The sequence below is a fragment of the Lemur catta genome, chromosome 8, assembly GCF_020740605.2.
Source record: "Lemur catta isolate mLemCat1 chromosome 8, mLemCat1.pri, whole genome shotgun sequence".
NCBI classification, from domain to species: Eukaryota; Metazoa; Chordata; class Mammalia; order Primates; family Lemuridae; genus Lemur; species Lemur catta.
Window position 1 is genome coordinate 54,067,216 of NC_059135.1, and position 14,340 is coordinate 54,081,555.

Below are 14,340 nucleotides of genomic sequence, written 5' to 3' on the forward strand. Positions count from 1 at the left end.
GGTGGCTCCCTGGGACAGTACCCTGTCCCCTGGAATGCACTGATTGATTGGGAGGTAGCCTGGCAGACGTGTCCTTCCGGTCCCTGCCTGGCGTCTGGCCCCGTCTTTTCCGCGACAGACTCTAGCGCCTCCGGGCAAGCAAAAGCTGGGAGGCCAGAAATCCGGGTTGGAGGCTAGTGGCAAAGCAGAGTGTTTCTGCTTCCTGGCTTCCAGGCCTCCGGAGATGGGGCTGGGCGTGGGAAGAACTGAAATCTATCAGGCGGGTTGATTTTGAACTCTGGCTTCACCTCTTCTCAGCCGGTCTTCACCGTCCTTTTGGTTCCTATGCCTCAAGCTCTGCCCTGCGGCACCTGTTCCTGAGCCCCCTTACCTGGGACCCTCGCCAAGTATTCTCTCCCCACTCCTCCAACTCAGGTACGGTTCAGACACCTTAGGGGTGGAAAGAGCAAGGCAAGAATGACAGATCCAGTGGGGCGCCCCACAGACCTCAGACGATATCGTGGTGTGTGGGAGGCTGGTGCCCTCACTCCGTCCTCATGAGTTGCCGCTCTGGGCTACCTGTCTCCAGAGCTGGGAGTCTGGCCCACCCAGGCACACTCTCACACAGTGCACGAGATAGCAGCTCTTTCTCTAAATCATAATTTTACTGTCTCAAAGAAACTTTATAACTTATTTACAAAGTTCTTTTTTCCCCAAGATACAAAGCAATAAGTTAACATTCTCAATATAAAACTAAACTTTGACATAGAGAACACAAACACGGTTGATTTCAATTGATCACATTTTCCAAATTTCACAAGTAAAATGTCAAGATTCTCATTTCACAAAGCATGGGGTTTTACAGCCACACAAAACGGAACGGAAAAAGGCTAAGCTTGTGCAACATGTTTACAGAACAATAATAACAATAATAATATGTACAGTGATTAGATCCTGCACTGGAGACTGTGCGTTTAGGGTGGTGACTGGCATTATTCTGTGGTCGAGCCTCTAGAAATTGTTGTAAAGCTGCTTTTGTCTTACTTTAAAGCCCACTGGAATTAGGGCGCTTACTCAAGCCTGCCTGTTCTCTCTCCGCTGCCCATCGGTCCCCTCTCTCTTTCTACCCAAGGTGGAAATCAGGATTTTCCTTCTTGTCCAGGCAAAGCAACCAAGAGTTCCCCCCGGGAGGAGAAAATCGTGTTGGCTTCATTTATCTTTTTAAAAAATTTTTTTAAATCAATACTGGACATGTAAAAAAAATGCAAATCATCGGGCTCCAAACTCTCCATACCAGCAAAGTACAAAACGTACGGTATAAATTAAAAATCACCACGTCCTCCTCATTCGTTTTTCCGGGTGCGTTTAAAGTAAACAGTGCGTTTGAACAGTGTGTTCCTCGCGCTCCACAGAACCTCGAATTGGCAAACACTCAGCCTCAGGCCAAGTCCATTCCTCAATAAATAAAACCCCCTCCCTCCAATTTCCCCCAATTCCCAAACAAGCTACACAGATGGTCAGGCAAAACGTCCCAGGATCCGAAGCCCGGCGGCCAGGCAGGACCCGTGCCGCTGGAATCTGGTGACTTTTTGCAGAGGGCGCAGAATGAGGACAGCGGATGAACGAGGACCTTGACTCTGTCAGCACACAGAGCAAAAAAAGACAAGAGACTGACAGGACAGAAAAGATCTTTTGCTTTTTCTACATTTTTTTTCCTGATAGTCCCACAAAGCTAAGGGTCGGTGGGCCGGGTCGAATGGGTTTGTCTTGCTGCTCAGGGCTGTCTCGGGTGGCTGTGCCTGCCCTCTGAGGCCACTCTCCGCTGTCACCTCTCGGCCCAAACCGGGATTCGGGCTGGAGCAAAGCCGCCGGGAGGGGAAGTCGCTGGGCCGGACCTCGCGGGGAGGAGATGGAGGGTATCCTGCCTTCACTGTTCCTTCTTCTTCCCTCCCTCTGGGCCCTTCTTTTCTGGGCCCAGGGCACGCGGACTGGGTAGATGGACCTGGAGGCGGAAGGGGCCCGGGCGGGGGGAGACGGGAAGGAGGCAGGTGGGCAACCTCACATGAGTTGGGGTTGCTGCATAGCTTCTTGGTGCGCCGAAGGGTACCAAGACGTGTAGCTGGGGATGTAGGACCCCGTGCTTCCGCCTGAGCCCTTCCCGGATGAGGAGTTAGGGTTCCAGCCTGGCGGCACGGGTGGGGAGCCAGCAGAAAGGGCCCGGCCGTTGGCCAGCGCGCTACCCTCCAGAGCCGCCCCTCCCTGCTTCATCAGCTTCTTGAACTTGGAGCGCTTGTTTTGGAACCAGATCTTGACCTGCAAGAGCGGACAACAATGTGACTCGGGCTGGGACCACTGAGCCTACCCTTGGTCTGGGGAGGAAAGACAGGGGACCGCAGGACAGTAAGAGATACGAGCCCCCCACTACCCTGAATAAGCTGGCAGCTCCGTGCCGGAGGTGGAGACCTCCCCCCTCCCCCAATAAGAGCCAAAGGCTCCAAGGCCAGACTGTCTGCCACCGGTCCATAGGCGCAGCTCTCAGAGAGCCAGTGGGGAGTTGTGGTGAGGGGCGCGCCGTGATCCAGGCCTTAGCCCGCCAGGGGCTCAGTCTGACCAGGGCTACCATTTGCGGAAGACGCAGAGCCTGCACAACACCCAGCCAGCAATTCCAATGTCAACATCAATAAAATAATCGAAAACCTAGGAAGGAGTGGAAGAAATTTATTTGCAAAGCTACCCGCCTTCTCTTTGCACCGTCCTTTCTGCCCATGAGTGAGTTGGGGATTAAGGGGGCCGCAAGCTTTTGTTGCACTTTTCTTTGGACTCAAACCAATTTTTCCTTAGGGTCCTTTTGCTTTCCCCAACTCTGCTCCAAATTCCGAACCTGACGTTGGAAACCCGTGCTGGCGGTGGTCAGAATGCCCATGTGCTCCCCGGGGTCTTAGAGAAATCTGGGAAGGAAGGTCCCGTTTCTCCTTGAGGATCTGGGACTTGAGAGGTGAGAGGGCGGAGGAAAGGGTTCGCCCCCACCCCCTGGCCGGTGAGAAGGAGGAGGAGGAGGAGGAGGAGGAGGAGGAGGAGGAGGAGGAGGAGGGAGACAGAAGCGCGAACCCAGGCCCAGAATGATTAGTCACACACTTTAAAGGCAAAGGAGGGATTAAGCCCCGAGTCTATTGTTCCAGTTGTTCAGGCACGTGTGACCTCAGTTCCCAAACAAAACGTCTGGGGAAATCCTTCCTGCGCCCTAATCAGATTGTCCAGGGGCAGAGGGCCAGGCGGCAGGCAGCTCAGGGTATAGAGAGCAGCAGCAGAGCTAGGGCAGAGAGAATGAGGGAGGAAGGAGAGACGCTGAGAGCCAGGGGTGAACACAAACACACACACAGTGACACTCCGACCCTGAGGCCCAGCGAGCAAGAAATGAAGCCCGGGGCGCAGGCCGGCCGCGGGAAGCCTGCTTGGCGCAGCGGAGTGGCAGCTGCGAGGTACCTGCGTCTGCGTGAGTCCCAAGGAGGCTGCGAGCTCCGCCCTCTCGGGCAGAGCTAGGTACTGAGTTTGCTGGAACCTCCGGTTCAAAGCCTGCAACTGCAAACTGGAATAAATCGTCCTGGGTTTGCGGATCTTTTTCCCCTTGCCGTTGAAGCGCACTTCACCGCCTTCCACCACCGTGCTCTTCTCCGAGTCTGCCCCTGGAGGGACAGCAGAAGCGGGAGCCGTTGTTAATGCGAGGGGCCGCCTTTAGTACGGAGAGCCGCCGAGAGTGAGTGGCTACCGAGGGGTGGCAGAGGCAGGGACGGGGAGAGAACGTTCAAGAAACTCTGAAAGACATGGAAGGGTTCCCCAAAGTCCGAGGGCCTGTCCTGGGCTGCTGCTGGCGGGATGGGGCCATTCCCAGGAGCGCTGCTCCTGCCTTTGCAGGGAAAGTTTGCTATTTTTGCAGACGGTAGTTGAGGTTTAATTACCCTTAATTGCATACATTGTTTATAGCGCTACGCAATAAATAATTACCGAGACTAATACGTGCACATGTGGGTTTCTGTTTTCCAGCGGGGCATTGTGTGCTTAGCGCACCGAGCCGCCCAGAGGCCCAGCCTGTGCCAGGAGACGCTTTCGGATTTCTCTCCTTTGCTGCATTGTTGCAAATTGAGTGGATTTTTAAAAAATTTTCTTTGCTATGACAAGGATCCATAGATTGATATTCGAAACCTCTACTACTCCCGCGTCCTCCCCACCCCACCCACCTCTGTCTCCCCCTCTCCTCTCCTCTATTCTTCCCCTTTCTCTCCTCCTTTCCTTCTCTCCCTAGTACCTCCTTCTCTCCCTCTCCCTGGCAAGCGCACGTACCTGGGTCCTCCAGGCGGCTCTGGGCGAGGCTGGCGCTGCCCGGGTAGGACTGCACCGAACTGATGTAGGGGCTGGACGCGTGGCTGCTGACCGAGTTGACGTAGGGGTAGCCCAGCGGTCGGGAGAAGGATGAAGCTGAGCTGTAGGCGCCGTCGGGCTGCGAATGGCCCGCCGAGTGTAAACAGTGCATGGAGTAGTGCCCGTGGGACATGGGAGAAGGAGACATTTGCTGGTTGGGCGGCCCAAACTCCATAAACACCGCCTTGCCCGACACGGGGCTGTTGAGACTTTCTGGCATGGTGGTCATGGTCATCTCTTCTCGCGGGGTCTGGGTGTGGGACTTTCTCTCCTCTGCTTCCCTTTTGGGGGTCTCTATGTTTCTCAGGACAGGAAGGAACCCAATTTAAGCGGAACAGGGGTTTTCACTTTCCATTCATAAGAAAATGGAGTTTGTCTCTTTGAAAAGTCTAAGCATGATGCTGCCGAGCTCCCCAAACTCGGTTCAAAGCTTTGACTCAGCCAAGGTCATAAATATTCATGAGCTGGAGGAGCTGATTGGTCCGCTGTCTTGCATAATCACTGGGGATTGGTCCGAGGCGCTCGGGCTCCGCTGGACTAGAGCGGGCGAGGCGGCCGGGCCTCTGGAGAGACGCGTCCACGCTTCCCGGCCGGGGCTTCTCTGCAACAGAGCGCGCCGTGCGGGACGCACAATGGGATGCGGCGTCCGCGCCGGGACCTGGGCGGCCCGCGACTCTTCGGCCTCCCCCCTCCCTCGAGCGCTTTCCTCCCCAGAAACCACTAGCGGCTCGGGGCCGCCGCCCTCTCCCCGACTGTCCCCACCCTTCGCCCGCCCCCAACGCTGGGGACCCGGGACCGCTTCTCGTCTACGCCATCCAGTCCAGCCCTGAGCTAGGGAGGCTCAGGAGCCTAGCCGCGGCCTCCAGAGCTCGGAGTCGCGCACTGGGGGGCGCCCGAGGAGGCCAACAGACTGCGGTCCTCCCGAGAGTCTTGTGCCTAGCGCAGCGCCTCCTGGCCGCGCCTCTCTGGCCCGGGTCCGCTGTGCCACATCCCTGGGGTCTGGGTTTGAGGGCCCTCCGGGCGAACTCACTCGGCCGCCGCGCCGCCGCCGCCGCCGCCGCCGCTGCTCCCTGGGGCCCGCTCGCATTTCTCCAGGCCCAACTGGCCACTCCAGCTCGAGGCTGCACGGGTCTGATTAAAGCAGTGCGCGCGGAGAGCCAGAAACCCGCGCTTCTCCTCCCAGGAAAGGCGGCCGCACCGCCCCCTCCCCCAACACATCCTCTTTCCCTCCCAACCTTCCTCCGCCCCCCTCCCCTCTCCACTCCCTCTGCGCCGAGCGCCCCGGGCTCACTCGCCCCGAGGGCGCAGCGCGGCGTGGAGCCCAGGGGCCGGCGAGCTCGAATCTGCTTGAGTTGCGGACTCCAGGGGGTCATTCTTCGGCCTCCTGGGGTCTGGTGAGAGTACCTAGGGTTTCGAAGTCCCTGGGGGACCGAAATCCTCAGCAAAACCAGGCCTGTGGTGGGCTTGCATGTCTGCGTGTAGACTTATCTCCCATTGTCGCCCACGATCTTCCTCACCTTCAGTGGCCAAAGCGGGCGCCACTGGGCCTGGGGGCCAGAGCTGGTGGAGGCAAGAGCTGCCGAGGCGCCTTCTGATATCTGGGGTGCTAGGTACAGAAAAGCGCACAACCACCGCCCCCCACCACTACCACACAGCCACCCCCTCGCGGGGTGGCGCACACCACCCTGGCTGCTAGGGGATGTTGTTCCCCATCCCGCCAGCCCACGGTGAATCCCAAATTACTTTGTTAGGTAATTAGAAAGTGTTGATAATTATTTCTTTCATAATTTAGCGGTGTGACGGGAACGGGGAAATGATCTTGTGAAAGTTCACACGTGCAGATGTATTAGTTACTGATTCATTTGATTAAATGGTAGTCTCAAGTGCTCAAATCCGCAGCTGAAGGCGCCCCATTAGCATAACACTGATGTTTAATTTTCATACGCATAATTAGCCATATATTTAACACTAATAGCAACATGCAGCCTTTCAGCGTTAAACAGCCCGGGATTTGATCTGGCCTGAGCTGAACCTTCGTTGCTGCACCTTCCCCTGTCTGGAGTGTGCAATGATCACAGGACAAACCTCTGTAATCAAGCACATTTTGGCAGAGGGAACACCAATAAAAATGAACATTCAAAACAAATTACATCGGTGCTGTCGTTACAGATATTAGTAAGAGGGGGTTTCTCTCTTTTTTAACTTGTGTAGCAGCTGCTGGTGCCCGCAGAATTCCTCTCCTTTGGTTTAAGGGCATGATGCTGGGGGCAGAAATATTTCAGGAAGCGTGGTTGGAGCAAAAAGAAAAACAAAAGCCAAAAAAAACCCACAAACCCATACTCCAAACCAATAACGGGTTTGCCAACGTTTAAAAGATTTTTTTTTCTTAATCACCGAACCCCACACGGTGAGGCTTTGTGGCAACAACCAGCTAATGACTCCGCCACCAGACAACACCCAGAGCCGCTCGGCTAGTCCCGATTTCCGAGTCGCACTTGTGGTTTTAATTGCTCCTTTCTAGTGCCTGTTTTGGGGTGTGGAGTGCCTTGCCGCGTGCCCAGCACAGCCGCTCGGATGCCGCACGGGCCCCGGGTCTCTTGCGCGCGCCTTGAGGGCCCTGCCCACGTAAGTGATCGCCGCGGTGGGCGCCGGGTCGGGTTTGGGACCTGGGAAAACGGAATTGGTGACTTCTCGGAGCTCAGGGCAAAGCGTGAGGAAACCCGACGGCCGGGCTGCCTAGGCACAGTTTATTCCGGAGAATTGCAAGGTGGGGGAAGGGGAGAGACCGCGGCACGTTGTGGCAGTCTCCTGGTTGCTCCGTCCCTCCACATCTGAAGGGGGATCGAAGACCTTCGCGGCGCAGGGGACCTGGTTAGCTCCAGGGAACAAAAGTCTAGCATGCGCCCCCTCGGGAATACGGTTTCAGAGCCTTGTTTAATTTAAAATTGAATTGTGTGTGGGCGAGGAAGTGTCTACACGCTGAAATTATTTCTTAGCCCAGAGAAGCAGGTCTGAGGAGGGGCGCTGAGCCGCCTGGCCCTAGCAAACTTGTCAATGTGGGATCTCATCTGTCCTCAGTGAGCTTGGAGTAAAACCCTTCCACCCCACTGCTAAGGCGACACCTGTTCTGAAATTTTGGTTTGCTTAGATCGTTGCCTGTCCCAACTCTGAGAGGAAACAAAACTCTTCCATTTGTCCAGAGGGTTTCGGATTCTGAGTAGAACCCACTGGGGGGTCACCTCAGGACGCGATGGCCCTGGTGGTGGTAGCGGTAGCCACACTTGGCTGGAATCCCGGTGGCTCTGCGTGAGGTTTGGGGCCAGTTCAGCTGGCAGAGGGGTAGGGAGGCGTGGACGAGGTATTTTTAAATCTACTTCTTAATCTCTATTTCAGAGCATGTTAAACGGAGTTCGTTCTAATTCAAGTTTGTTACCTAGGGAGCTGCTGAGTGTTGGCAGTACTGACATACGCGCGCGCGCACGCACGCACACACACACACACACACACACACACACACTTTAGGTTAGTCACTTTAATAAGTGCGATTTTAAGCCTGTCCCATAAATACCTCCACCTCGAAATAATTGCTGCACAAGCAGTGTGTTACCCAGTGGTTGGTAAAATCCTGTGGTCCTAATAAAACCATCCTTGGGGAAGCTCGGAGTAAACCGATTCGCAGATAAAATACAGCACTAATGGTTGTAATCCAATTGCTCTAGGAGAAAAGTGAAGTCATTCTCTGGCAAACTTTTCAAGGACAGCTGGGCCCTGTTCCTCTCTAGAAAAGCCTGATTGTTCTAGGGCAGCAGCCCCAGTCTCTGGGCCTCTTCTTGGCCAACTCCTGAGCACACCTAAAGTTTTTCTATGGATGTTGTAAACCCTCAACCCCTCCCTCGTCTTTTCTAGCTGTCAGACCCACTAGACTCAGATTCAGCTCTATCCAAAAATCTACATTCTGGACGCAGAGAAGCTGAGCTGGAAGGGCTGGGGGCAGCCGAGAGAATCCCATGTTCAGGGAAAAGCTGGAACTTATCACGTTAGGAGCCCACTCATAGTCCTCAGTTTCCCATCTTCTTCCCCACCCACCACTCTGAGTGTCATAAAGATGAGCCGGCCCTTGGTCCCAGCCATGAATGCCACCTGTCCTGGTAACTACAGGTGCCCATGTTTCCTTGGCAGTCCCTCGAGTCTAAGCTATATTTAGCTGAAGGCAACTTTGCAAAACCCGCTTCAGTAGAAACAAGAGTTAGCACAACCAGTGACCGCCCCACACCCTCACTGTGCTTGTTCCTAAAACCATAACCAGAAGGGGACGGCTTCCTTCGTGGACTGCTAGAGGCGCAGCCGCTCCCTATCCTTGAGCCCAGGTGTGAACAGGTACTGGAGAGCAAGCGCAAGGGAAGGAGGGTGCTGGGGCCGGGAGGGGCCTGGGGAGACAGAGCGTGGGCCCTTGGATTCCTGCTCCTCAAGCGGGTTGGAGATGCCGGCTGGACGAACCGGAGTTAAACCCGCCAATTCCAGCCCAGCCAACTAGGCCCTTTCTCCCAAATGTGCGGATGTCACCTCTCGCTGAGACCTGGTCTTCAGAAACACCAGATCTTCGCGAACTCTGCAGCGCCCCAGCACGGGTTCGTAGAGGGCCAGTCTGGGAAGGGGTCAGTTTAGGGACTAGACGGCCCGCTAACCCGCCAGAACATTCACTTCTGAGCGAGGGGGGCCGAAGCTTTATTATCCTAGTGGAACAAACGGTCTAGACTGCGTGTGTGGGAGGGGGTTTGGGGGGTGGGGAGGGTCTCAAACTTAACCTCTGGGATGGCCCGGGAGGGCTGGATGCGGGTGGGGGAGGAAGAGCCACAGGGGACCGGGAAATTCACGTTTCTAGATTGATAAAATCCTGCGGGCCAGACCCAGGGTCCACTGCCAAGGAAATGTTTGTAATCAGTGCTTCGGTTCGCGGGCTAATCTTTTCATCGCAAAGCCGCGATGACGGTGGGTGAAGGTGAAAGAAATGCAAGGGCTGGGGGTGGGGGGGCAGGTGCTGGCCTCTGCGAGTGTCCTCAGGCCAGCCAATGTGGGATACACAAAGGAGAAAAAACAGATTTTAAAAAATTCCCAGCTAACAGGTTCCAGTTTTTCTCTCCGTGTGCACGCGTTTAAAAAGTTCAGACACTCCAAATTAACCACCCGCACTCTCTCCCTTCTAACTGTCAGAGACGCAAGGCGCGCTGGCACAGTGGGTTTAACAGTTTTTATTTTCTTACTTGGGCAGTGTCAGTGTAAGAGAAAGAGGAAACCGTGCTTCTCCTGGAATCTCTTGTCTCCCAAACGAGGGCGTCCCCGTTCCCCTCCAAATGCGTTTCCCCAGCTGGGAAACCAAGCCCGAAGCCACATGGCCCTGGCAGGGCTTCGGATCTGAGTCTCCAATTGTCCCCAATCCCCACCGCGTTTCCCAGGACGCTATTAGGTGCTGGGTAGGTTATCGCGCGACCTGTCGTCCCCCTGTTTCTTCTAGAAGTTCTTCCGCTAGATTTCAGCAATTTAGAAAAGTAAGACGCCTGGCCTCGGCGACCTTCGGGCTGCTCCTCAGGCCTCGTGGGGCAGTTTGGTCAGGATCTGCGCGCCCCCCGACGTGATGAGAATTGTGTGCTCGAACTGGGCCGACCTGAAACACACATCGCAGCCGTCAGGACGCGCGCAAGCGCCCGCGGGGCCGCGAGCTTTAGCGCTCTCGGACCAGTCGTCCCTCCTGTACAATTTAAAAGCAATGGGACAGAAAGCAAACACCTTTGATTGTCTAAGGAGATCGCAGTCCATGCATCCTCCAAGACTTTAAATTCTGGGGATCCTTCGGTGATGATTGGCTCTGTAAGAGGGAAAATATTTACTGCAGTGACCTCACCAGATTCTTGTCAAACATTGTTTCGGCTGATTATCAAAAAAGAATAAGAAGGTTCTCCCTCCCGCCCCTCAAGTGCTTCCCCCGTGGGTTCATGTTGTCATCTTGCAAGGGCTGATAATTGATGTTGCCTACATAGTATACTACAAACAGTAGGAAAAGGAAACGCTACGGCATTCAAAAATGTATGAAGTTGCCTAGTTCGTAATTTTTTAGAGAAAGAAGGGCATTTTAATCAAGACTTAATTAGGACCCCGTGGATAATAACCACCCAAACACCAGTCCCACTTATAAATACCCATCACTTTTTAAAAATATTTGAATTTTTAAAACATGCTCAAAATGTTCATTAATCAGCAAATAACAATTTTCTTATTTCACTCTAATTGCTTCCCCATTAAGTCCCACAGTCAGAAATATGATGCCTTTGCGGCCCTAGGTGATTGGAATTTGGTGGTGACACCAATCACATGGGCCGCCAGAGAGCACATGCCACTTGCTGACAAGGAGCAAGGCACATAATCGCCTCTAGTTACTGGGTGTTAATGAAAAAACAAAACAAAACAAAAAACCAAGCATCACATTATGTTGGTAACAGAATTAGAGGTTGGATGACTGCCGTCTCCTAAATGTGTCGGTAAGTATCTGATTTAGGAAGATGGGGCTCAAGGATATTATTTAATCAGATTTACTATGCATCTGAATTATTTCATTATGCTGATTGGCTTTATTAGTCCTTCATGGGACTGCCGGGCCTAGGCCAGCACCGCAGCTTCTGCCCAGCAAGCTATGGCCCTGGGAAGAGCTCAGCATTTACCTATGGTGAATGCCATGCCCTCCTCCATGAGTAGATTGTTGTCATTTGCTGCAAAACAAAAAACATGGGGGTGGGGGTGAGAACATAAAATGGGGAGGAGAGAGAGTAACAGGACTGGGGGCGGGTTGGGGCCCCTTTTAAAAACGTGGTCATTTTGTTTCTTTTCTTTTAGAGGAGAAGGAAGGGTGGAGGATCCTAGAGTCCTAGACTCCTGGGCCTCAGTCTTTACACTATCTGTGCTCTGACTCGAGGTCCCTCCAGAAGAGTCTGCCAACGCCTGGCAGGCAGGGGCAGCCTGGGCATTTTAGACACATGTCTGGCTTCCTCTTCCCCTCCCACTGTCCCTCCAGGCCACCTGTTGGGTCCTGACCCTTGCCCCCATCACTCTCAGAAGAGAAGGAAGTTTTGGGAAAGTATAGAAAGGGAGGGCAGCCTCCTCCTGTGTGGGTTGGAGGAGGAGGTACGGTCCCAGCTTCAAATAATTTAACTCCAGGTATTGGCACCCAGTAGGGCACAGGGCTGATGAGATCTTTCTGCACTGTCACCTGGACCTCTTCCGAGCTCCCTCAAGTGAGGCTCTTTGGCCAGAAAGGAGTTCTGACCTGCTGGATCTCCAGGGATCCTCTAGGAGTTGGGTCCCAGGCAGTAGTTCCTCTATGGACCAATCCAACCTCAAATGCACAGGTCAAGGCCCCAGGACCAAGTTTCGTTTGGTCCCTGTCTAGGAATGTCTCTGTCCATACAGCTGTCTCCTACCTTAACCCAAATCTCACCCCTTCAGGCTCACCCCTGCCTTCTCACCGTAGGGTGCACACCCAAGCAGTGAAAAACAGGAGATTCTAGGGAAGGAATACAGGGTGGGCATAATCTAGAAATCACTAAAGAGTACATGCTGCTAAATACATCAGCTGTCAATGCTGTGTAGGATGTAATGAAGTTTAACCACAACAGTCAGCGGTTAGAAATGGGGGTAGAAAAAGAAAAACAGAAAACAGTCATATGTGCACGCTGCTGGGACATTGATGCAGTGTTGTTTTGTTTTCAGTAACTTTTTCTAGACAAATATCCCTTGTGCCTTCCAGCCATGTACCCTTCAGGAGAAGACAAAAAGCAAAATAAACCTTATTTTGGGATTGAAAAAACTGCTGGGCTCTAATCCAGTAACATAGTAATGTGCTGGTTAAAATTAAGTAGACACTCCCCTACCAACCTCACACACACTCACACACACTCGCACACTCACACATTCACACACACGGATGATAATGTGGATTTGAAGTTGGAGGAAGAGCTTGAGGGGCAAAACTGCCATATACTGAGCCCATTCAAGAAACAGCTTCCAAATTAACTTTCTTACCATGATGCCAAATTTCTGGATGTCCGTGAAAGTAAGATCCTATTCCATGTCCTACAAAATATGGACAGACTTGCAAACCATTCTGATGAGTTATGTGGCTTTAAAAGTGACCAAAAAATATTTAATTAAATTAGGCATGTTTTTAATGCATACTAAGATTAAAAAGTCATTTAAAAATATTCTCTGAAAAAGAAAAGAATCAGTTATAGCTAAAGTCAGATGATAACATTGTTTTCATCATTCTGTAATAATTTTAGTTTTTGCTGTTGCTTGTAACAACTCCCTTTGGATATATGAAGAAAGAATGTATCTAGCATAGTAGGTTGAGTTATTTACCTTAGTACACCATTCAACAAGGACCCTTCTAGACAACAAATGAGTGTGCATACACACATATAGGTTGATATACATAACCAAGATATATGCACATATAATGCAGGTCATAAAAGCCTGCCTGGTTTTTATAGGTTTTCACAAAAAGACTGTTCCAATTACTACTAATTTGGGAACCAGAGGAAAAAAATACAATATAGAAATATGAATTTCTACTTCTATGGTTCCCTTTATTCTTCTCTATTTCAAAACATTATGCATTTTACAGACACATTCACACAAAAGGTTGAATCTGCTTTGTCAACATTCTTGAAACCCTCCAAAACTTTGTGATCATTTGGGAATTCTATTCAAGACCTACACCACTAATAATATTCATAAAGAATGCTTTTTAATCATAAGGATCCTTAAGAAAGCTAATACTGTGATTCCTAATTCTTTTATGTTGTCATTGTTGTTGTTGGAGACAGGGTCTCACTCTGTTGCCTGGGCTAGAGTGTAGTGGCATCATCATAGCTTACTGCAACCTCAAACTTTTGGGCTCAAGCAATCCTCCTGCCTCAGCCTCCTGAGTAGCTGGGATTACAGGCACACACCAGCAAATCCGGCTAATTTTTCTATTTTTTTGTAGAGAAAGGGGTCTCACTATGTTGCTCAGGCTACTCTTGAACTCCTGACCTCAAGCGATCCTCCCACCTCCTGAAGTGCTAGGATTACAGGCATGGGCCACTATGCCCAGCCTGTGATTCCTAATTCTTAATGCTTCATTACTTACTTCTACATGCAAATGTTTTGGGTTCCATCTATCCCACATAAATGAAACCTAGCACATAGAATCCAACCCTAAAATCTTCAACTACAAGTTTGAAAAGCTGTTGAAATCAGGCGAACATGTTTATTTTGGGGAGCATCAGACAAGAACATATATATCATTAACAATTTATATTTTCATGTTGTCAAAGGGCATCATGTCCCTAACTCTAACCATAACAATGGATTTGGACTTATAGGAATACTATTTCAATTCTTAGCAGAACCAAAGTTTCTAGTTATCAAACTGAATTATCCAACAGACCCTAGGTTTACTTTAACATGAACCCAAAGGCTTTTAGCCAGCATCCTTATGGGCATTTGTGTCTATATACTTTTTTCTAAACACTCCAGACTTTTAAGATATCTTCACTTAGACCAGGATGTCACCATAACCAGCAACAGAGAGCCTCTTATTCAGATTTGATTTTGATGTAACTGATAATGCAGAAATAGGCAAGCTATGCATATGTGGAGGACAGGAATGGTAAGTCAACGTTTTCATCTCTTAAGTTGTATTTTATGGTTATTTCTGCTGGTCTTTGCACTTTGGGCAGGAGGTATTTCTATTTGAGATGGGTGTTTAACCCTCAGCTGTGAAATCCTCTAACCTCTATATCCATGACACGTTTCCCAAAGTGTTTCTATTTGCACTACACAATTTCTGAATAGAAAGTGAGGATAGAGAATGGATAGAAGAGAGAAGAGAGATTATTACATAAGACATAATAA

At 51.3% G+C, this 14,340-nt stretch overlaps 2 protein-coding genes across 3 annotated transcripts in view; both read right to left on the bottom strand.

Moving 5' to 3' along the window:
* Positions 1-632: 632 nt before the first annotated feature.
* DLX1 (distal-less homeobox 1) lies at positions 633-4,828 on the bottom strand. 2 transcript variants are annotated; one of them, XM_045558785.1, is made up of 3 exons: positions 4,318-4,828; positions 3,463-3,662; positions 633-2,292 (listed from the first exon to the last, which is right to left on the bottom strand). In XM_045558785.1, exons 1-3 carry the CDS (start codon positions 4,628-4,630, stop codon positions 2,038-2,040), a joined length of 768 nt encoding a protein of 255 aa, XP_045414741.1. In that variant the 5' UTR covers positions 4,631-4,828; the 3' UTR covers positions 633-2,037. The 2 variants fall into 2 exon arrangements, with proteins under 2 accessions (XP_045414741.1, XP_045414742.1); XM_045558786.1 differs by lacking the exon at positions 3,463-3,662 and having other exon boundaries at positions 4,318-4,800.
* Positions 4,829-9,885: 5,057 nt separating this feature from the next.
* The window catches only part of METAP1D (methionyl aminopeptidase type 1D, mitochondrial), a 75,948-nt gene continuing 71,493 nt past the window's right edge, over positions 9,886-14,340 (bottom strand). Inside the window, exons 7-10 of the mRNA XM_045559541.1 lie at positions 12,466-12,563; positions 11,109-11,156; positions 10,180-10,258; positions 9,886-10,057 (exon numbers count right to left, since the gene is read on the bottom strand). Coding sequence (XP_045415497.1) covers positions 9,979-10,057; positions 10,180-10,258; positions 11,109-11,156; positions 12,466-12,563 — 304 coding nt within the window. The 3' untranslated portion in view covers positions 9,886-9,978. The remainder of the gene's footprint in view (positions 10,058-10,179; positions 10,259-11,108; positions 11,157-12,465; positions 12,564-14,340) is intronic.